The sequence below is a fragment of the Molossus molossus genome, unplaced genomic scaffold (genome assembly GCF_014108415.1).
Source record: "Molossus molossus isolate mMolMol1 unplaced genomic scaffold, mMolMol1.p scaffold_m16_p_8, whole genome shotgun sequence".
Taxonomy (NCBI): Eukaryota; Metazoa; Chordata; class Mammalia; order Chiroptera; family Molossidae; genus Molossus; species Molossus molossus.
The window spans coordinates 30,789,652-30,814,383 of record NW_023425402.1 but is presented as its reverse complement, the minus strand read 5'-3'; the positions used below and the strand labels follow the sequence as shown (position 1 = coordinate 30,814,383).

General features: G+C 33.4%; 1 protein-coding gene across 1 annotated transcript in view; it reads left to right on the top strand.

The window, feature by feature from the left end:
- Positions 1-24,732, top strand: part of EYS (eyes shut homolog) — a 1,629,530-nt gene that overhangs the window by 704,384 nt on the left and 900,414 nt on the right. The window contains 1 exon segment of the mRNA XM_036248740.1: positions 1,873-2,072. Coding sequence (XP_036104633.1) covers positions 1,873-2,072 — 200 coding nt within the window.

The window sequence follows — 24,732 nt, the reverse complement described above, 5'->3', positions numbered from 1 at the left end:
TTTATTGTATTAAATAAGGTATAGAAAAATAATATGAATAATCATGAACAAAAGGAAAGGCATCTTCCTTGATTTTTGAACCAGAAAGATCAAGAACTTTAAGTGACAATTTGATTTTTTTTCTTCAAGAAATTGTTGTTGTATTTCTCATTAAGTCTTCTAATTAATTTTGTAAAAGATTCTTGTAAACCCCAGATATGGAATTTTTGGCAGTCTAAAAACTATTTATTTCTGCCCATGGGAGATATAATTTAATTATTTTATGTAATGCTTTCTAATAAATCATTCTATATATACCTAGCCATTGGGATAACAGAGAAACATGTTGTCCTAGTTATTGCCTGTGGAATTCTGCATTTACATTCCATAAAAATAACTGCAGTGCCTACACAAAGTCTACTAAATGCCCTTGGGTATCTATAAGGAGTTCACATTTTCAGCAAAGGTAGAACAAATACCAGAATGACATTAATATGTAAAAACATACATTTAACTCTATCATTTGGGTGAGTGAAATAGATCACCATCTTGGTTTCAAACATGACTTGAGTTTCATCCTCAAGGACAAGATCTATTGAAAATGACAGTGATTAAACTCTCTGGTGGTTTTGACAAATCTTTAATTTCCACTTGATGCATGATATGAATACAAAAATAATTAAGTGGGATGGTGTCAAAATAAAAAAAAATAAAAATAAAAAAAAAAAACACAAAACTTCTGCACAGCAAAGGAAAGCATCAACAAAATATAAAGGTAACTCTGGAATGAGAGAAAATATTTGCATATCACCTATCTGATAAAAGGTTAATATCTAAAGTATATAAGAAACTCATGAAATGCAATGACAAAAATACAAATAACCCAAGTAAAAAATGGGCAAACAACCTGAACAGACATTTCTTCAAAGAAGCCATTCAAATAGCAACAAATATTTGAATAAGTGCTCAACGTTATTAATCGTCATAGAAAGGCAGATCAAAACCACAGTGATATATTAGTCCACCATTGTTAGGATGTTCATTACCAGAAATACAAAAGACAACAAATACTAACAAGGATGTGGCAACAAGGGAACTCCTATACGCTATTGGTGGGAATGTAAACTGGTACAGCCGCTATTAAAGCAGTATAAATGTTCCTCTCTTCAAAAAATTAAAAGTATAACTATTAGATGATTCAGAACCACACTTCTGGTTATATATCCAAAGAAAATGAAACCATTATCTCAAAGAGATAACTGTAGCCCCATGCTTATTATAGCACTATTCACAACAATCAAGGTATGAAAATGACCCAAGTCTCTATTGACAGATGATTACATTAAAAAAATGTAGTATCTATATGTACAATAAAATCGTATTCAGTCTTTAAAAAATAAGGAAATCCACTTGTGTGTGACAACATTGGTAAACCGGGAGAGCGCTATGCTCAGTAAAATAAACCAGACTGAAGACAAGTACTGCACGGCATCACACATACATGGAATATCAGGGGGGAAAAGTTAAACTCATAGAAACAGAGGTAAAATAATGATTGCCCGGTGCTACAGAGTGGCAAAAACATAGGAAAGACTGGTAAATGGCACAAACTTTCAGTTATAAGATGAATATAACCTATACATATTACATGATTACCTAAAGTTTAATATAGGCTTTTTCCCTCAAAATTCACCAATAAAACATTTGACAGAATATTTCTGGTTATAAAGGTAAATACCTTTTATTACTAGAAGCATATTTTAGTTGCTGGAAGAAGCAAATATCAGATAAGCTTGCATATTGTTTTCTTAATGATTAAATATAATACAATTTCAATAAAATTATTAGTCTTGCCATCAATAATAAAATTTGATTCTTTATTTCTTAATTTAGGACTGCACACCAATCCTGTGTATGAATGAAGGCTGCTGTCAGAAGTCAGGCTGTGGCTTTACTTGCACTTTCCCAAGTGGATGTACTGGTGCATTTTGTGAAACCAGGACTGGGAGCTGTGCGGAGCATGAACTGCATACGGGCCTCTGTCTCAATGGAGGGATCTGTGTCAATGAATCTGGACACACTTTTTACTACAGGTCAGTGGTTTTTATCTACAATTAACTAAATATACATTTATAAAAGTTTCTGAACATCCTTTTAGTAATGCACTCTGAGAATATAAGATTTAGAGTAAATTCTCATCTTAAAAAATATAAACTCAAATTTGAAATCAGTAATTTTAAGAAAGCATTGCTTCCATTTTTTCCAAATGCCATGTATTCATATCAAACCCATGCAGGACTTCGAAATTTAATCATCTCTTATTTGATCATTGTTTTATATCTCCCTTCCTTCCCAAAGTTGGGTTCTTACTAATTTTTTTAATTATTTACCACATACATGATTTACAAAGAGTTTATATTTACATTATACTTCTTAATCAGATATACATTTTTTATTGCTATACTTATCTCTTACGAGCTTAAAAACAAATTTAAATTTTTATTTATTAAGATTTATAAAAACAAATTGATCCATCACTGTATTTTTGAACCAATTATTATTTAAGTTATCTTTTTAAATTCTTAGGTGATGAATTTTTATCACTTTTGTTCTTATGATTATATAACATACATAATTTGTGGGTCATTTGAGAAAATTTAGCCATTATCTGTTCAACCTGTAAAATGATATTTGAACCCGAGTATTAAATAGAAAAAAAATCAAACACTTTCCTTCTTTTCTCTGTTTCAGTCTGATTTGTGAGAGGCTGTTAAGTTAAAATCTGAACAATTGTGTTTCTGTCAAACTATCTTAAATCACTGAAAGGCTAACCATATATATTTGGTACATAATTATTTAATAGTAAATTATATTTATTAATTCTATCACATATCTTATCATGTATTTATTTTTAAATTATTAATATATTGTGCCTTATAGTCAATACTACCACAACCATATTTTCTTTCTTCTTCTATGTCATGTTTCAGCCCTTTTGTTTATTTTAGTCTATGTAATATTATTTTCTTTGGGGCATATATCTATCTAGTAAGACACACATGGATGCTAATTTCACATAAAGCCAAGATTATTATATTTTTATTTAGCACATGCAGACTATTTACTGCTATGACACAATTATTCTTCATTATATATTGTCTAATGTCCCATTTCATTTGTAAAATATATATATGTGCACGTTTGTGTGTGTGTGTTTGTGATCTTCTTTGTATTTCTTTTTCATCATGTCTTTTTTTTCCTCCAATTGTATAAATTTATTTTTGTTACAAATGTTTCTCTTTTTCCCCCCTAAATCAAAATTTTATTCATGGAAACCCATTAAGTTCAGTAAAAAACAAAGTAGAAATAAGTGATCCTAGAACTAAAATGTATGTTTTTTTTTCAACCAATGTACTATTTGTTAAATCAAGCAGAATAAAAGCTACTCTATGGAATATTTTTTTAGGAGATGTTATCCATGGATAGTCAGGTTGACCTTTCTTAAAGCATGAAGTCAAAGGAATTCAAACTGAAATACCTACTTCTTTTCCTGGAATGTCTCCCAGGGACAAGCAGAGGCATTCATTACTGCTACAGGGTTATTCAAATTTTATTTAAATAAGAGTCCAAATTTTCACTGCCGCTTCAGAGCTCCGAAGTCGTTGAAAGTCTCTGAAGGGTAAGTGCCTTGGGAGGTTCAGTTTCTGGGGTACTTGCACAGTGACTGTGAGGAACCATCAGAGTTGGTGCCAAGTTAGCACCGTCCTCAGAAAGTTTATTTACAAAAATAAACTCATGTTATGGCAGGGAACGATTTGCAAGTAAACTCATCAGATTTTTGTGTAGAACAAAGATAAGTATGTGACATATTTATTTAAATCATAATGAAATAATTATCTTTATTTAAACAATTATATCAAACCTATCGTTTTGATCCCTATTTTGCATTAAAATTTAATCAGAGAGGAAAGCTTGCTCTTAAAAAATGGGTGCTTACCTAAAGTTAAAAAGCTGAAAAGGGATGAAACAAGTATTTAGTGTTTGGGACCAAAGAATTACAATTCTGGAAGAAACCCAAATAATATCCCAATTACAGCAATAAAAGCAAAGGTTTTTTTGTTTGTTTTGTTAAGAATTAATAACAATATTCAAATAATTTAATAACCAAAGTTTACTTAATTTTTTTAAAAGTTAAAGTTTACTTCTGATGTTATGTTGTATTGGTTTCAGGTGTACAGCATAGTAGTCAGACAATTATATACTTTACAAATCTGAGATTTCCATCTGGCACCATACATATGTATCACAAGATTATTGACTATATTTCTCATGCTGTACTTTATAATCAATCCTGTGACTATTTTGTAACTACCTACTTATACTCTTAACCCCTTCACCTCTTTTACCCAATTCTCTAATACCTTTCCCTTCTGGCAATACCAGTCTGCTGTTTGTGTCGATGAGTCTGTTTCTCTTTGGTTTATTTTGTTCTTCAGGTGCCACAAATAAGAGAAATCATATGGTGTTTGTCTTTTTCTGACTGACTTATTTCTCTGAGCCTAATACCCTCTAGGTCTATGCATACTGTCACAAATAGTAAGATTTCATTCTTTTTTATGGCCAAGTAATATTCCTTTGTATATGGGTACCACCACTTTTTTTTTCTTCAACAAAAGCAAGATTGGTTTATTTGAATGATTTCATTAAATAAGTCTAGAAAGTTTACAAACTGAGCCCAGCCATCATGGCTCAACTGTTGAGCATCGACCCATGCATCAAGAGGTAGCCAGTTCAATTCCCAGCCAGAGCACATGCCCAAGTTGTGGGCCCAATCCCCAGTGGGGGGGCATGCAGGAGGTGACCAATCAATGTTCTCTCTCATTGATGTTTCTATTTCTCTCCACTTCTTCCTTCCTCTCTCTCTAAAATCAATAAAGAAAAAAAAAAAAGAGAGAAAAGTATTCAAACTGAAGCACAAAGCGCAATCTTCCAAGCAGTGCAACACCCACAGTTAGTGCAAAATATATAATTAACGACTGCAGAGAAACCCAAGGTTTGAATTCTTTATTCATTTTTTTTTAACCGTATACATTGTTAAATAATGTTAGGAAAACATTTACAATTCAGAAAGATTTTGTAATGTGGAAAAAGATACTCAACGTGTACTATTAACACAAAAATAATGTAAATATTTCAGTAGCTAGTTCATTCCTCTAGGCTTCAGTTATTTCATCCACAGGAGGGAAAAAAATCAACAGTCAATAAAACCAGTTCTTACTTTTTTTGTGAGTGAAGAGATCTCAAAATTATGAAACCAAAATGACAAACAATGTGCTGCATTTGGTTTGCTTGTTTCTCTAGAAGAAAGTATTGTTTCGTCTTAGGTGGTCCATTTTTCAATTACTTGGCCATCTTCTTTGTTCTATTCTTACGCTTACCATCTCCCCAAGAATTCTATGTAGAGAATGAATAAGTAAACAATTTGGAAGGAGGGCGTGGAACCCATTCCCTTTTCATTTTTACCTTCCTAAAACCTTCAGTTTTCATTGGCATCTTTGGGGCTTAGGCTAACTTAAAGAAACAGGGCCCATGAAGGAGAGCCAAGCAGGTGATTTCTAGGATGTGCCGTTGAGGTGGATAATTACACTGGAAACGTCAATTTTTCAACTCAGGAGTCAAGACAAGAAGCACCCAAAGCCCAACCAGTGAGGCTCAGTGGTTGAACTTCGACCCATGCACCAAGAGGTCACTGGTTCAGTTCCAGGTCGGGGCACATGCCCAGGTTGTGGGCCAAATCCCCAGTGGGGGGCATGCAGGAGGCGGCCAATTGATGTTCTCTCTCATCGTTGTTTCCATCTCTCTCCCTCTCCCTTCCTCTCTAAAGAAAAACATTAAAAAACAGAAGCACCCCAAAAAATTAAAAGTCCTAGCTTTTTTTTCCCCATCTTCAGAGATAAAAGAGACCCCAACAAAGCCAATTAGGAGAGTATTTCCTGAAAGCTCTGAAAATAATAGAACTGCCCATTATAAGTAGGCATAGCACTAAATAATACTGGTTGGTTGCAGTTATTACTTAAGGAGAATATTAGTTAATAGGAAATGTGAGACTATCAGTTGCAATTGCAGAAATAAAGGTGGCACAACAGATTATGATTTTTATCCACTAATCTAGTGATGGGCACTGGGTTGCTTCCATGTCTTGGCTATTGTAATTAACTCTGCAATGAACACAGGGATGCATATATTCTTTCGAATTAGTGTTTTGGATTTCTTTGGCTAAATACCCAGAAGTAGAATTGCTGGGTCATAAGGCAGTTCCATTTTTAATTTTTTGAGGAACCTCCAAAATTTGTTTGCACCAACCTGAATTCTCACCAACAGTACACAGGAATTCCCTTTTCTCCACATTTTTGCTAACACTTGTTGTTTGTGGACTTATGGATGATAGCTATTCTGACAGATGTGAGGTGATCCCGACATTGTGGTTTCAATTTGCATTTGTCTGATGATTAGTACTGTTTAGTTTCTTTTCAGATGGCTATTGGCCATCTGTATATCCTCTTTGGAGGAGTGTCTATTTAGGTCCTGTGTCCATTTTAAATCGGATTGTTTGTTTTTCTGGTGCTAAGTAATTTAAATTCTTTAAATTTTAGATATTAATTCCTTATCAGATGTATCATTAGTGAATATGTTCTCCCATTTCATAGGTTGTCTTCTTGTTTTTTGGTAGTTTTCTTGGCTATATAAAACCTTTCTAGCTCAATGCAGTCTCATTTGTTTTATTTTTTCTTTTGTTTCCTTTGTCCAAGGAGATATATCACAAAAAAATATTGCCAAGAGAAATCTCAGATTTTACTGCCTATGTTTTCTTCTAGGAGTTTAATGGTTTCAAGTCTTACATTTAATCTTTAATTCATTTAGAGTGTATTCCTGTATATGGTGTAAGAAAGTGGTCTGGTTTTGGATTTTTTGCATATATTTGTCTAATTTTCCCAGCATTATTTATTGAATAGACTGTCTTTATCCCATTGTATGCTCTTGCCTTCTTTGCCAAATATTGTTTGACCATGTATGCATGGGTTTATTTCTGGGATCTCTATTATGTTCAGTTGTTCTATCTGTCTGTTTTTATGCCGGTACTATGCTGTTTTGATTGCTATGGCTCTGTAATATAGTTTGATATTAGGTTGCATAATACCTCCACTTTGTTCTTTCTCAAGACTGCTGAGACTATTTGGGGTTATTGTGGTTTCATATAATTTTTTAGATTATTTGTTCTAGTTTTGTGAAGTGTACCACAGGTATTTTGATAGGAATTACATTGAATCTATAGATTGCTTTGGATAGTATGAAAATTTTAATGATGTAACCATAATATAGATTATTGCTGGCGCAGTAAAAGGACATGTCAGACACCTCATCTTACTTTTAAAAATTTAGGCATTAAATGCGTTAGGCATTAAAAACTTCTGTGAGTTAATTTATATTGCCTAGTGAAGAAATATCAAATGAAAAATAAGAATGTTTAAAATTTAAAAAAATCATGATTGATAATTGATAAGATTCTTCCAAGTCTTTGTAATTCACAGGCTATACTTGTTACTTACAATTAATGGAAATACTACTTTATTTAGAAGATACATTATCTTGATTACATTTCTAGTCTTAAACTCAAATAGATGTTTCTTATTGACTAATAGAATTTTGGGGCTGAACTAGATTATAGAGATCACCTCTAGTAATCTAGTTATTACACAGATAAAGAAACAAAGGCCTTAGGATGTTTGTTGTCAGCTGCCTGCAAAGTCATGATTAGTGTGAAAGTCAATACTAGAATTCAATGCATTGCTCTTACATTTTCATTTGAGTATTTCCTATTTAAAATACAAAATACAGCCCTGGCCGGTTTGGCTCAGCGGTTAGAGCGTCGGCCTGCGGTCCTGAGAGACCCGGGTTTGGTTCCCACTAAGGGCGCGTACCTCGGTTGCAGTTTGTCCCCGGCCCTGGTCGGTCGTGCGGGTGGCAGCCACTCGATGTGTTCCTTTCACATTGATGTTTCTCTCTCTCTCTCTGTTCCTCTCTCTCCCTCCCACTCTACCTGAACAAAAAATGGAAAAATGTCCTCGGGTGAGGATAAAAAAAAAAAAATACAAAATACAATGGAAATATATAAATATGATAAAAACAGAAGAAACATATAGTCAGACATCATGATTATTCTATAGGTGCAGTTAAGCATGTTTTGTATTTTATATTCTGGTGCAAAGATTAAACGCATTAAGAACTTTGTTCAGTTTAATAATAGTTGCTTTCAGAAGTCTGTCAGTATTATTAACCATCTGTAACAATTTAATAGCATTTTAATGTGTGCAAGTTTTATTGAACCATAGAAACTATGCTGAAAATACACTAAAATCCAAATTAGAATCACGTGGCAGAGGACTATAAAAATAAGTATAAACATCTTAAATAACTTTTTTTCTCTGTCATTATATAGATTATAAAGAATATAGCAAATAATTGATAAAACAATGCACTGAACCCTGGCTGGTTTGGCTCACCAGTTAGAGCATCGGTCTGTGGACTGAAGGGTTGCAGATTTGATTCTTGGTTAAGGGCATGTACTTGTGTTGCAGATTCAATGTGGACCCTGGTCAGGATCGGTCAGGATGCAACTGATCAATGTTTCTCTCTCTCTCTCCCTCCCTCTCTTCCACTCTCTCTAATAATCAATGGAAAAATATCCTCAGATGAGGATTAACAAAAAAATTAATAAATAAAAATTTAAAAATGCATTGAAACACAATGATACTTGTTTTTGTTTCTAATATGTGAAATCCTGTTTAGGCAATTTTTTTGGTGGTCTCCACCTTTTACTCTTCAGAGTACCTTTCTACCCTACAGTTTCAAATGCCCTTTCACTCTATGTCCTTCCAAATTCATCTCTCCTTGTTCGTTGTCTCCATATCCCTAAAACATTTTATTCTTGCCCTTCTCATTCACCTAAATGCATCACACTTTCTGCCATGAATTGAGTAATAATAAGCTTATACTATTAAATGTATTATACTAAAAGACTGGTAAACTTAATGTTTGTTTTCCCATGTTGGTATCTTTCCTTTGTTAAAAAATTCAAGAAGAGCAGTAAACGCTCATGAATTTTTAATTATAGTATTTCAGCAACCATCACATATTGTTAAATGAAACATTTGAGATGAATAAGATGTACTGAATTCCTTGTATCATCCTTCAGGAAGGGTAGATTCTATTTCTTTATATTATTGGATAAAAAAAATCAGCAATGAAAGCTAAGAGATTATAAGTAGTTTAGAAAGTTTACAGGGTAAGGGTATTGATTCTACAACAATCGATTTTCAGCAATCATCAATTACCTTTGCTGCAAATTATTGGCTTTATAACTTAGAACAAAGCATTTATATTTTAACAATCACAGTTGACTTTATATTGTTTAGAGACTATATTTCAGAAATAAAAGATTGACCATTTATACTCTAAACTAGCAACTTCTTTTTTACTCTTTACTCCAAAAAATAACCTTTGGCCAAAAATAAAAACAATAATAATAGGAAGAATTTTTTATAAGGAAAATAAATTCTGTTGTTTTGCCTTATAAAGTATTGCAAGGGATACAATAATAAGAAGAACTCATTTTCCTTACTAGGTCTACTATATGAATGTGATATTTGCTATTTTAGCATTGCTTCAGAACATGAAGATACTCAATTTAAAATATAAAAGTATTTTGACTGTCTTATGTAAAGTATTATTTTTAATTATTATGATATAATTTTAACTTAAATGTATATATTTTATTCATCAAATTAGTTCTTTTGCTATATTCAAATTTAAAATTATAATTTCTTATTTATTTTCAATTTAATTTCATAATAATAAGAAATTCTTTTGATGACTCTCTGATTCATCACAATCTTTATACTTAATCACTAAATATTTTTTAATGTTTATGCTTTGAAAACAGTCACTGGAATTTCCAATTTCCCTGCAGTGTTTGTGAAATTATACAATTTACAGTTTATTCTCCAAATTAAGTGAATCACTATGTTTTTAACATTTGATTATATATTTTCCAAATGCATTTAATAAATTAAATCACTCTAAAATATAATTTTACTAAGTAAACATTATAAAGAAAAAATAAACTAGAAACACATTAAGATTTTTACATTTTCAGATTTTGCATAAACTTTGGAATTTAATCTAAACATAATGCATTGGATTTTCTCCTCCTTTAATGCTGTTATGATAAATGCTTTTCTTTCTCATTCCATAAGTAAATAAGTAAAAATATATTACCAGTGGTAAACATTTGTATTGTGTTTTGTCTTTCAAAATATCTGTCAAATATAGTCAAATCATAAAATTTTGAAAGATAAGACATACAATAGGATAAAAATAGTCTAATCAATAAGTGCTTCGGGGACAGATATGTACAAAAAATGAAAACAGACAAACTTCTTACATCATACACATGAAAAACTTAAATGGGTTAAAGATTACAGTGTTAGACTTGATACCATAAAAATCTTTAAAAAATACATAGGTAGTGCCCTGGCCAGTTTGGCTCAGCAGTTACTGTGTTAGCCTACAGTCCGGAGAGACCCAGGTTGGGTTCCCGCTAAGGGCATGTACCTCGGTTGCAGTTTGTCCCCAGCCCTGTTTGGGTCGTGCGGTTGGCAACCACTCGATGTGTCCCTTTCACATCAATGTTTCTCTCTCTCTCTCTTCCTCTCCCTCTCTATCTGAACAAAAAAAAAAAGAAAAGAAAAGAAAAAATGTCCTCGAGTGAGGATAAAAACAAAAACAAAAACATACATAGGTAGTAAAATCTTAGACATTTATTGAAGTGATATTTTTTCCCCTGATATCTGACCTAGAGCAAGGGAAACAAAAGAAAAAAATAAACAAATGAGACTATGTCAAACTAAAACGTTTTTGCACAGCAAAGAAAGCCATCAGCAAAATGAAAAGGCAGCCCACTGAATGGGAGAACATATTCGCATATGTCTGATAAGGACGTAATATCCAAATTTATAAGGAACTTTTAAAGTTCAACACCAAAACACAAACAATTCAGTTAAGAAGTGGGCAAAGGACCAAAGAGAACATACAGATGACCAGTAGACACATGAAAGGATACTGATCATCACTATATCATTAGAGAACTGTAAATTAAAACCACAATGAAATATCACCTCACACCTACCAGAATTTCTATCATCAATAAGTCAACGAACAAGTGTTGGTGAGGTCGTGGAGAAGGGAGAACCTTTGTGCACTATTGGTAGGAATGCAGATTGGTGTAGCCACGGTGAAAAACAGTATGGAGTTACCTCCAAAAATTAAAAAATGTAACTTCCTTATACCCAGTGATTCCACATCTAGGAATATTTACACAGTAACCCAAAATAGTATTCTAAAGAATGTATGCACCCTATGTTCATTGCAGTGTTGTTTACAATAGCCAAGATTTGAAGCAGCCAAAGTGCCCATTTGTAGATGAGTATATAAAAAAGCTATTGTAAGTCGATGGTCTATTTTTATTTTTTTTGCATATAGCTGTCCAATTTTTGCAACACTATTTAGTAAAGAGGCTATCTTTACTCCACTGTATGCTCTTGCCACCTTTGTCAAATATTAATTGAGCATATTGCCTTGGGTCCATTTCTGGGTTTTCAGTTCTGTTCCACTGGTCTATATGCCTGTTCTTGTGCCAGTAGCAGGCTGTTTTGATTAAAGTCGCTTTGTATTATAACCTGATATCTGGTATTGTGATCCCACCTACTTTGCCCTTCTTTTTCAAACTTATACCATACACAAAAATAAACTCAAAATGGATAAAAAACTTCAATGTGACCCATGAATCCATAAAAATTCTAGAAGAAAATGTAGGCAACAAAATTTCAGACATCATATGGAGCAGAATTTTCACTGATACATCACCTAAGGCAAAAGATACAAAGAAAAAAATGAACACATGGGACTACATCAAACTAAAAAGCTTCTGCACAGCAAAAGAAACAATCATCAAAATGGAAAGGCAACCCACCGTATGGGAGAACATCACTGCCAATGATATATCAGATAAGGGGTTAATTTCCAATATATATAGAGTGCTTATACAACTCCACAAAAGGAAGAAAAAGAACCCAATTAAAAAATGGGCAGAGGAGCTGAATAGACACCTCTCCAAACAGGACATACAAATGGCCAAGAGACATATGAAGAAATGTTCCACATCACAATCATAAGAGAGATGCAAATTAAAACAACATATCATCTCACACCTGTCAGAATGGCCGCCATCAACAAATCATCAAACAACAAGTGTTGGTGAGGGTGTGGAGAAAAGGGGACTCTAGTACACTGCTGGTGGGAATGCAGACTGGTGCAGCCACTATAGAAAACAATATGGTGTTACCTCAAAAAATTAAAAATTGAACTTCCATTTGACCCAGTGATCCCACTACTAGGAATATACCCTAAGAAGCCTAAAACACCAATCAGAAAGAATATATGTACCCCCATGTTCATAGCAGCACTATTTACAATAGCTAAGATCTGGAAACAGCCCAAGTGTCCACCAGTAGACGAATGGATAAGAAAGCAGTGGTACATATACACAATGGAGTACTATGCAGCTGTAAGAAAGAAAGATCTCTTATCCTTTGAGAGGACATGGAGGGACCTGGAAAGTATTATCCTAAGTGAAATAAGCCAAGCAGAAAAAGACAAATATCACATGATCTCACTTATACATGGAATATAATGAACACAACAGTCTGATGAATACGGTAGACCCAGAAACATGGAAGTAGGGCACTGACTGACATCCCTCAGAAGAGGGGGTGGAGTGGTGGGAAGAGATAAACCACAGAACTTATATTCATGTATTACATAACCAATAGACATGGACAACAAAACCGGGGATGAGGCAGAGGTGGGGTGGGGAGGGGGGTGCCAATGGGGTAAAAAAGGAGAAACATCTGTAACAAAAAAATAAATAAATAAAAATTAAAAAAAAAATGTGATCTACAGAATCTGAGCATAATAAACTGTTGTTTTTCTCCACTAAAAAAAAAAAAATTAAAAAAAATCAAAAAGCTCTTGTATATTCACACGATGGAATATTACTCAGCTATAAAAATAAGAAGAAAATCTTACCTTTTGTGAATGCATGGAAGGACCTAGAAACTATTATGCTACATGAAATAAGCCGCTAAGAGACATACAAGTACCATATGATTTCACTTTATCTGGAATCTAATGAACAAAACAAAGTGGAGACAGACTCATAAATACAGAAATCAGACTGACACTGTAGAAGGGAAAGGGTTGTGGGCTAGGTGAGAAGCATGAAGGGATTAAGCAAAGCAAAACAATAAAGAAAGACTCCTGGACACAGACAACCATATAGTGACTGTCAGAGGAATGGGGGCGGGGTGGGAGGAGGCCGAACAAGACAAAGCGGGGAAAATGGTGATGAAAGGAGCCTTGACTTGGTATGGTAAACACACAGCACAATATACAAATGATATATTGTACAACTGTATACCTGAAACCTATATAATTTTATTAACCAATGTCAACCCAGTAAATTCAATAAAAATAATTAAAAAAAAAAAACAGAGAAACTTAGATTATTTTTAATTTATCTTTATTATTAAAGTATTACAGATGTTCTCCTTTTCCCCTCATTGACCCCCTCTTTTCTTCTCCAACCCCCCACCATCATCCCACTATTATCTGTGTCCGTTGGTTATGCGTATATGCATAAGTTCTCTGTTTTATCTCTTCCCGCCCTCCCTCCCGACTTCCTTCTGAGGTTTGTCAGTCTGTTCCCTGCTTCCATGGTTTTGGATCTATTTTGCTGGTCAGTTTATTTTGTTCATTAAATTTCACGTATAAATGAGATCATGTGATATTTGTCTTTCTCTGACTGGCTTATTTCGCTTAGCATAATACTCTCCAGGTCCCTCCATTCTGTCTCAAACAGTAAAAGATCCTTCTTTTTTTATAGCTGCATAGTATTCCATTGTGTAAATGTACCATTGTTTTTTAGCCACTCATCTACTGATGGACACATGGGCTGTTTCCAGATCTTAGCTACTATAAATAGTGCTGCTATACAAAAGACCAAGAGACATATAAAAAATGCTCATGGTCACTAATCATCACAGAGATGCAAATTAAAATAATAAGGAAGTATCACCTCACAATTGCCAGAACTGCAAATCAACAAACTCCAAGTACCGTCAAGGATGTGGAGAAAAGGGGACTCTAGTACACTGCTGGTGGGAATGCAGACTGGTACAGCCACTATAGAAAACAGTATGGTGCTTCCTCAAAAAATTAAGAATGAAACTGCCATTTGATCCAGTGAACCCACTTCTAGGAATATACCCTGAGAAGCTTGAAACACCAATCAGAAAGAATATACGCACCCCTATGTTCATAGATTTGGAAAAGCACTCTGTGCAAGACAATGTCCTTGAAACTATCTCAAAGTTTAAAAGTCAGCCTCATTTTAATCCCTATAGAAGTCCCTGTAATTGTACAGTTTCTAGCAGAGATAATAGTCATGTGACAAATTTTTATAAGATGATCACGTCATTTCAAAATTACTGTTAATCACAAATGTGTGATTTTTTGTATATTTTTAAATATTTGAGAATATTCAGTAGAAAAGATAAATACAGAAATGTAACCAAATCACTTTCTTAAGAATATAGTTGAAATAACCTTATGGGTTAAAGTATCTTTATTATGTACATGCCTTGAAAAGTCTATCAGTTTAAAAAAGAAAAAAGAAAAAAGAAGCATGTGCAATCAACATACATAATGTGAGATTCATTATTTCTTGGACCCAAAGGGAGAAAGAAAAGAAAAGTTAGATAATTGATCTTTATTAGAGAGAATGGTGACACAAATACTTCTGCATTGATGATGGCCTCTTGGTCACTCCCAGAGAGTTAATGCTTGATGGTCTCTGTAGCAGGTGCGTAGAGGACGAGTAAAAATGGTTTGTCATTTAAATTTTGGTAAGAATAAAAGTGAATTGTTATATATCATACTTCTTTTAATTTATTTAAATAACATCAAAATTAGTAAAAGTTGTTGATAAGTCCTACTGTCTTCAAAATTAACTGCTATAACATTTTACTAACGCTTATAAAAGTTAATCTTTAGTAATACTGAATGAGTTATTCCAAGTAGAATGACTTTTCTAATGGAAGATTTTGAAATATTTTAATTGATACATATCAAGTGACTATCTTAGTGTAAAACATGCCCACTCTTTAATGCTTTTAATAAATAACAAAAAGATATTGAAATAAATTAAATGCACCTGGATAATTTAGCCAAATAATTTTGGTGAATGTCGAATAGCAGCCTTTCACTGCTAGCTAGCTACCGAGATGCCTCAATGCATGCACAGATACATTACACACACACACACATAAATCTCTCTACATATAGGAAACTAGCACCTAATTGATTCTTTCTTACCTGGGAGCTCACTAAGGTGACATTAAAATAATTTAACTCCATATTTCAACTTTAAAATAATACTTAAGATTGTTTTGTAGTATGAAATGATAAAATGTGAATGAAAATATAGCAATTAAAATGAATTTTATAAATTTGGATAATATAAAATCACATTTCTCTTTTTGCTTTTATTATCATAACAAGTTATTAGTCATCGTACAGCATTTATAGAGGATTTGCACCATCAGATAAGAGAGTGTTATCTAGAAAGAGCAAGGGCAGGAAGACAGAAAAAATTACTGTCAAAGACTAATTGCTTTGCTGTTTAAGTGACTTAGAACAAGTTAGTTAATCGCTATAAAGCTTAATTTTCTCATTTATTAAATAGCATAGCATAAATTCAGCCTATTCATACTGTGACAAGGACTTCATGAAATAGATAAAGGTATTATATATGGAAGGACTCTATTCAACAAGTAGTTAAGAGAAGTAACATATTTAGTTCTACCTCTCTCACCTCATTCAATTTTTCTTCCCAATCTGTATTATAAAATAATTAGAAAATGTGTAGTTATAAAATAGGAAAAAATATTGTATCACGTTTAGTCTTTTGTAGATACTATTTTCAATCTTTGATGTCATACTTGATATATCTCAGTCTTTCCATTTTACAAGAATTTTAATATCATACATAAACATAGAATTGAAACAAACACACCATGTATAAATTGCATTAGAATGTTCAATTAATTAACAAAGCAATATGTATTCAGGAGTAACCCAGATATGCATCAACTTCAGCAGCTCACTTCTTTAAAAAAATTTGGAACATACAAAAGAATATATTAAAATATATGTAAATAACTGGGCTAGAAGCATTCCATTTTTTTCATAATCTGTATAGCAAATGCTTTTCATGAATTGATAAAAATACATTTTTCTCAGTGGATATAATTTAGCAACTTCTTATAGAATGATATATATTTTTTTATCCTCACCAGAGGACATTTTTCCATTTTTTGTTCAGGTAGAGTGGGAGAGAGAGAGAGAGGAACAGAGAGAGAGAAACATCGATGTGAAGGGACACATCGAGTGGTTGCCACCCGCACAACCGACCAGGGCCGGGGACAAACTGCAACCGAGGTACGTGCCCTTAGCGGGAACCGAACCCGGGTCTCTCAGGACCGCAGGCCGATGCTTTAACCGCTGAGCCAAACCGGCCAGGGCTAGAATGATATTGTTTTAAATTTTTGTTTGAGTTAGCAGAGAGATTACCAGGTTCATACTTCTTTTTCTTAAAAAATATATTTTTGTTAAATTATTTTAATAATGCTTTTATTATATGAAAAATAACTATGAAAATTTGCCAAATGCAAATTTTAAGAAAATATGCAATTATTCAATTCCTGCAGATAATTAATAGTCCTAAAATCATGATTTAAAAAAAAATATCGTGATGTTTTCTGAAATTAATACCCTTCAAAAAGTAAAGGTGCATTTCCCATAGTTTCAAAGTTATAAGTGAGATATAATTATTTTTTAAATAATGAAATAAATAACTCATTACTAGGAAGATAGATTTTTCAGATGATTGAGAATAAAAGCAAGTGAATTTTGAATACTTCTGAATAGTTTATGTGCTCTCTGCATGACTGTGTTGTAGCAGATTAAACTGACTATTGCAGTTGTAGAAATTGTGTTCTAAATTTAGATATTTGTCATTGTTTCCAAAAAAATATAACTCATATTTGCAACTTGGTTTTCAAATTTTAGCTACATTTCATGAATATATTTTGTTTATATTGAAAGAAAAAATTCGATCAACATTAATTTGTTTTTTCTATTTTTTAAGTGGAAAAGATAAGAAAACTTCTACTATAAGGAATTACTTCATATTACATTTTTCTGTTATTAAGGCACTGATTTCATAAGATTCCTAACTAAGTAACAGCTCTAATGCAAAATATTGGCCAGATTCTAAAGTATTAAGTAAAAGGGAATGGTTAAATTTTGAAATATTTTTTAATCAATAAAATGCCTGCTCTGTAAAAATAAATAAACCAAGTAAACTATTCAATTATGTTTTACAGTTTACTTGTGCAGATATTTAAATAATGGAAAAAATCGCAGCTAAAAATATCTCTTTTTTGCTCATATAATATTTTTGGTTTGTTGAAATGGTATAAAAAGTTTTCAGAAAGTTCCATTTCTTCCACAATAAAAAACAGTGCCAGAATTTGATCTCTACCTACTTGATTGGATAGAATTAAACTTTAATGTCAAACTCTCCAGTCTAGGTTGATAGTACTTTTTCATCAAAAACATTGGGCAGTAAGGGGAAAAAAAACCTGTTCATACTTTTTATTGTCAGTGGGATTACTGTATCTGTGCAGGTCAGGGCATCAGTACATTTACAGCATATTTTAGTTCTTCAGTGATACCTTCTGTAGACCAATTTCTATAGCTGGAAACTCTTCGTGCTTTCCAATTTTAAAAGCAAGATTTTTATTCATTCTTATCCATAAAAGTTTTTCAAACTTCTCTCAAATATTTTTGAAGATTATTTTATGAGTAATTTAAACTGAAATATGAATATGGAAGTTTGTGTAGATGTGTGTGTGTGTTTGTAACAGAATGAGAAAGAGAGACAGAGAAAAATACAATGATTATTCTCTCCCAGCTCTTTAGAAATAGGAAGTAGTTCGCTTTGCTTTTATATGTATTCATTACATATATTCAGAATAGCACAGATATGTACTGTGTCATGTATGATCTACTCACTCTTCATAAATGTCATTTTTAAAGAAATTAACTCATTTTGTTTATAAACATTTATTAGGTGTTTACAATCTGGCATATAGTAAAGTCATATAAATAAATTAGATGTATATTTTAAATGAATAAACAGTTTATTAAGGAAATCTGTAAACACATGCAACTCAGTGTGTAAAGGCAAAACACTACAAATATAAAGCTTCACTGAAGGAATAAAGTACAAAATAACCCACGCTCTTTTGAGGAGTCCTGTAAGACTTCAGAAAGAGATGTCGTCCTTTGACTTCAGTCTTAAAGGACAAGTTCATAACACTGATATACTTGATAACAGAAGCGGAAAAGGAGAAAGTGAAGCAAGGAAAGGTGAACCAACACGCAGACTGGCGATTACAGGGATTCCATCGTCACTTCTCCAGGGAACTTGGAGGAAGTGGAAATGGATCCTTACTATTTTCAGAGCCTGAAACTCAATTGTGTATCAGATAACTTGGGGGTCACACTAAATCTCATTTTAAGTGTTGATTGTCCTGCCAAGTCTCTGGATTCTGACTCCTACTCTTGCTGGCATGTCTCACATGCTCTCCCCTTGAAGGGGTTTTAGAAACACACTGCTGGTCTCTCCTTCCTGGGAGTAGTGTGGGAAGAGGAACCGGTCAGATGTTCCTTTCCTCTCTATTTATTCTATGATCTATTTCTTCAGTAAACCTAGATGTCTCTTAGTGAGTGCTCCACATCAGGAGCCTTATATAAATGTGAGACTTTGAATCAATCCTGAGAGAATTGCTTCCACATAAAAAGTACATTATTCTGTTATGGGGCAAAATACCAATAAGCATTTGTAACTTGGATACAGGATGGATTTTATCTTCTTTATTTTAGTACTGATTCCATACCATCCAAATGTATGCTTGTTTGCTTTTTGTTTTATTTTGTTTATTATGTAAGCATTTAAAAAATTGTTTGTATTGTTGAAAGTAGTACAAATGTTCCCCATTGTTTTCTCTTTGAGCCCCCCGACCCTGCTCAGGCCAACCCCAGGCCTTCACAGCACTGTTGTCTGTGTCCAAGGGCTATGTGAATGAGTACTCTGGTTAAATCTTCCCACCTCCCTCTGCCCACCTCCCTCTGACATCTGTCAGTCTGTTCCACAATTTATGTCTCTGGACCTATTTTGTTTGTCAGTTTATTTTGTTCACATGATCCTAAACCAAGAGGTGGTGATGAGGTCAGGGTTTATTGTCTCCCAAAAATCAAAGAATGAGTTCATGGACAAAGGGTCAAACAAAAGCAAAGTTTATTTGAACAATAGACAGACTCCCCACAGCGGGTAGGGGACCCAAGCGGGTTGCTGGTGAGGCTCCTTTGTCTAGGGGTGGATATATGCCTTGCTAGCCTCTGACTGGTCCTGTCAAGGAATTTTGCCTTAGCAACATCCATACATTTTAAAGCTTGTGTTTCCAGCCTGAATTGGGTTTAGCCCTAGGTCATCTAGCTCTAAATTCACATTGCCCTTCTGAACAAGCATATGTGGGCATTGCTGATTTTAAAAAGCTCGCCCTATTAGGTAAATTGGGACAGATTTGATTGGCAAAGATGGATATTGACCCACAACATTCCCTAGTTGGAAGTGGACAAGTTCTGATTTTAAAATAGACATTTATGTCCAGCCAGTGTGGCTCAGTGGTTGAGCATCAACCCGTGCACCAGGTTGCTGGTTCAATTCCTGGTCAGGGCACATGTGGGCCAAATTCCCAGTTGGGGGCATGCAGGAGGTGGCCAATTGATGTTCTCTGTAATTGAAGTTTCCATCTCTCTCCCTCTACCTTCCTCCCTCTCTAAAATTAATAAATAAAAAAATAAATAAAAATAGACATTTATTAGCTACTCCTGACATTTGCACAGATGCTTTACTCCCAAGGAGGAGATAACTTAGTTGGGTGTGGTTAAGAACAAATAAAGTAGCACCAGGTATCTAGAATGGCCTTAGTGGCTTCCCTTTTTATAATAATTTCAACTTCTCCCAGACTATTAGTGAGGATGAGGGGAAACACCGTTGGAGCAATCCTGTGCTTGATTTTGGTTTATTTTCTAAATCCAATGTTGGTGTCCTTTAATCTTTTTAAAAGTTACCTGGTTTTCTGTAATAGAAATACACTCTATAGTTTCACAGCAGAACTCATTCAACAATCCTGTTGCCTTGCTCCCAGAAACCAGTAGGCATATTCATTAGAATAGGTCAGACTTGGCAGTACTATATTCTTTAACAATAAGTAAAATTTATTTGCAAACCCAGTAAAAGGAAGTATACAATCAATGGCTGTTCCCCTCTTTCCTGAAACTAGCCTTTCAGGGTTTTTGTTATGTACTTGACCTATGCTCCTTCCAGGAGCTTCTAATTGGCATTTCTATAAATGGGGACTGGAAGTTACTGGCCTTGGAAGCACAATTTCCCATACTGGCTTTAGTTCTATCTTGAGATCTGTCGAGTTAGAATAAACCTCCAGATCTACTGTATACTGTGTTGAGGTGGGCTGCCTATAGGCTGAGCTCCAATTCATCTCAAACTTCCCCCAGGTTTCAGCCTTCCCTTCCCATGGTCCTGTCCCTTGCTGCCTAACCTGCCTCTATCTCCTCAGTCTCACTTATATGTAAGCATTTTTTTAAATCAACATTAGTTTCAGCATAGAATTCCAAGTCAGTAGTTACTTCTAGGAGTTCAGACTTATCCTCTTATGTCAACCCTTTAACTGAGTCAACTCTTTTGTCTGCAAATCATCTAGCTTCATTTCAGTAGACTGCTATCTTTCTATAATGCATATGCCCTGACTGGAGCCTCTTAGCAATGCTGGATGAGATCCTCACATATCACAGATCTAGATGTCTATGAGTTTGTGAGAAGTGCCACATCCTTTCTTTTTCTCTTAATCAAAGCAACCCTGCTCTAAATCCCCAGCACAGTAGGGCATCATATCCTACTAAACTGCAACTATAGATATGTTCTCCCACCAAGTACAGTGCTGCTTCTTTTATACTTCAGATATTTGCTTCCTCTCTTTTACTTCCTCCTTCATCGCACTCTTCCTCAAAAATATTTGCCTAATTTATATTTCTGGAGGTAACACAAATATCATATATTGTATACTTAAAATAAAAATGAATGTATACTTCTATTCCTGTAGTACAAAGTCTAAGGTGTAGAGGAGAATAGATGCTTAGCTTCTCTCTCTCTCTCTCTGTGTATGTGTGTGTGTGTGTGTGTGTGTGTGTGTGTGTAGTACAAAATAATGCTAGTCTGTATCTCATATTATGTATATTATGTATAGCATAATATACTTTAAAAACACCATAGTGGGCTAATGGAGATTGATTATTTGAGGTGCCCCATTGCAAGACATGAAAAGGATTTCAACTTATATAATAAAACAAGTAAGGAAGGGGGATTTGTTCTGGTGATTAGATGTCAACTGTGAGCACAAACATTCACCAGAATATGGACTCCTGAAACTCAAACCATTGAACTTGAGACCATAAATAAAATGAAAAATAGCTATCAAAGCTAATGCATTTTTGATCAAGTTTAGGACAGGGGCTAGTTACATCTGCAACAGCTAATTTATAACCCTGTATTAAAACCATATTTAGGCAAAATTGTCAAAAATACATATGAACACTATTTTCAGCTGTTAAAGTGGCCCACTGTTCTCACATACGCACTGACTGCCTAAGATTCTTCACATCAGGGCATTCCCTGGTCATTCTTATTTCTTGACATTTAATGAGACCATATCAAGCATCTTCTTGGAGTTTAATTTGCAAATATTCTTATATAATTGACCCCAAGAAAGAAGTAAAATATAGTTAAAATTAGAAGCAACTGTTTTACACTGGTAAATGCAAGATTGAAGCCATTTATATAGTTATATTGTAGTAAAGAACAATTTATTTGTTGGGCTCTTTACATACCATTTATTTTGATAACTAGTACTAGGAAATGGCATTCCTTTGAAGGTCACACAGTGATAAGTAGCAAGACAAATATAGAAAGATCAGTCAGAAAAATTTATTAGCTAAGTGACTTCTGCACATAGGTTCTGAAATGTCCATGGAACAAGTTTTTTGCTTCAACATAATTGCAGATCTGCAGATCTCTGCATGTTTTAGATAGGTAGATCACAATTAATAAAGATCTTTTGAGGGTGTGGAGGGAGAGAAAGATGCTGATAAAAAGATTGATACAGAGATATATAGAAAAATCCTTTGATAGGGTATATATACTTATAGAGAAATTCTTTGTCACTCCTTATTCCAACAGTCTGCACTGAATAGCTCACTATGCCAAATACATTCTTTGTTCAAGGGCACACACTGATTTTGTTGAATGACAATAGATTTGACATTTGAAAGTATTTAAAAATCCATGTGTTTGGCACTTTAGGTTATCAATTTCTTATCTGTTATCTTTTGTTGATATTTTGAAGGCAAGTTATCTCACCTTAGTGCAAAAAATTAATGTACAGCCTAAAAAATTAACTCTTATCACATTTTGATATTGCTTAATTTTAGTTAAGCTCTAACACTGGTAGTACGTCTTTGACAGTATGTGTTTTACAGACCCATAGACATGTACTTCATGTCTAAAAATACTCTACATTGCAGTGGTTCTCAACCTTCCTAATGCTGTGACCCTTTAATATAGTTCCTAATGTTGTGGTGACCCCCAACCATAAAATTATTTTTGTTGCTACTTCGTAACTGTAATTTTACTACTGTTATGTCTTAGGCAACCCCTGTGAAAGGATCGTTTGACCCCCAAAGGGGTTGCAACCCACAGGTTGAGACCTACTACTCTACAGTAACAATCTTAATTTTATATAATTTTATATTGTTAACAACATCATCAGTCACATTAAATTACTGTTAATTTAAAATTTATTAGTTTTATTCTCTGAGTACTATAATAAATTTTTCTCTGGTCATATAGTTCCATAAACACTAAGAGTATAGGGAGTTTTTTTTACATGTTTTATGTTTACTTTTATTTAAATAATATTCTAAAAATAATCAATGCAACATGGTAGATTATGAGGATAGTATTTCCCTTAGAAGAGGTCTTAAGCTTGACAGACCTTCAATTTAGTATTTAAAGTAATTAACTATAGCCTGGATGGTGTGGCTCAGTGGTAGAGTGTCAACCCATGCACCAAGAGGTCACTGGTTCAATTCCCACTCAGAGCACATGCCCAAGTTGTGGGTCTAATCCCCAGTGGGGGGCATGCAGGAGGCAGCCAATCGATATTCTCTTTCATCGATGTTTCTATCTCTCTCTCCCTCTCCCTTCTTCTCTCTATAAATATCAATAAAGAAAAAAAAATTAAATAAAATAATTAACTATAGTTATTAGTTTACATTTATACAGATTTAAGGCAATTAACAAAAAATGAGACAAAATAATGTTTGTAGTTACTACTAACAATTCATCACCAATTCTAAGTTGCAGGTTTTCCAAAGAGTCTTTGGTCACACATTTGTATCCAAATACCTGCTGAAGCTATAGCTATAATTTTACATAACTCATGAAAATATTGCTTCTTACAGTCAATTCTTATTCTGTCATGAAGTTTCCTCTTAAAAAATTTATATTTACTTTTCTCAGTTAGCAAGTGGTAGAAAATCTTTATGGCACACAGGGCCTGTTATCCTTTCTGGAGGAATAATGGAGTACACAGATATTAGATTTTAGGTCCTAATAAAATAACTCCTAATGGGTTATTTTATTATTATTTTAATAACATTTATTTACCAACTTAACCTTTGAACAGCATATCTTTTTCTTGCAGAGTGACAGTTGAAGGTTCCTACAGGACTTGTAAAATTTATATATGCCCTTGGTCTTCGGCTAAAATGGACTGTGTGCATTATATTTTTGTACATTATGCAAAACAATGAACTATGATTGAAGAAGAAGTTTTAATTCATGAAAAGACTCTTTCATTTTTATTTTTCCTTAGGAGAAAATACTTATTTTTTAAATTGAATTTTTATTAAAATATAGTTGACATACAATATTATATTAGTTTTAGGTATACAACATATTGACTCAACATATTATTTACAAAATAAGGGAAGAATATAAAGAAAATGAGTAAAACTGATGTTTCTAGCATGTAAAAATCTATATAAAATATTGGTCATAAATTTGTGAATAAAGTCAAATATATAACTTAGAAGACGTTTTCAAATTGTGTAGCTATATTATTTCTCCTTTCATTTTTATTGTCCAATTAAGAAAAAGTAAAAATTAAATAAATAATAAAAGTGTATAATAAAGAATATATTTTTCTAATAATAATGTACCTTTTTTTCTTTCTTCTTGCCTTTCAAAATGATACCAGCAATTGTATCTTTGAAATGATAACCCTTCATTATTAGTTAAGTCTTACATAGTGG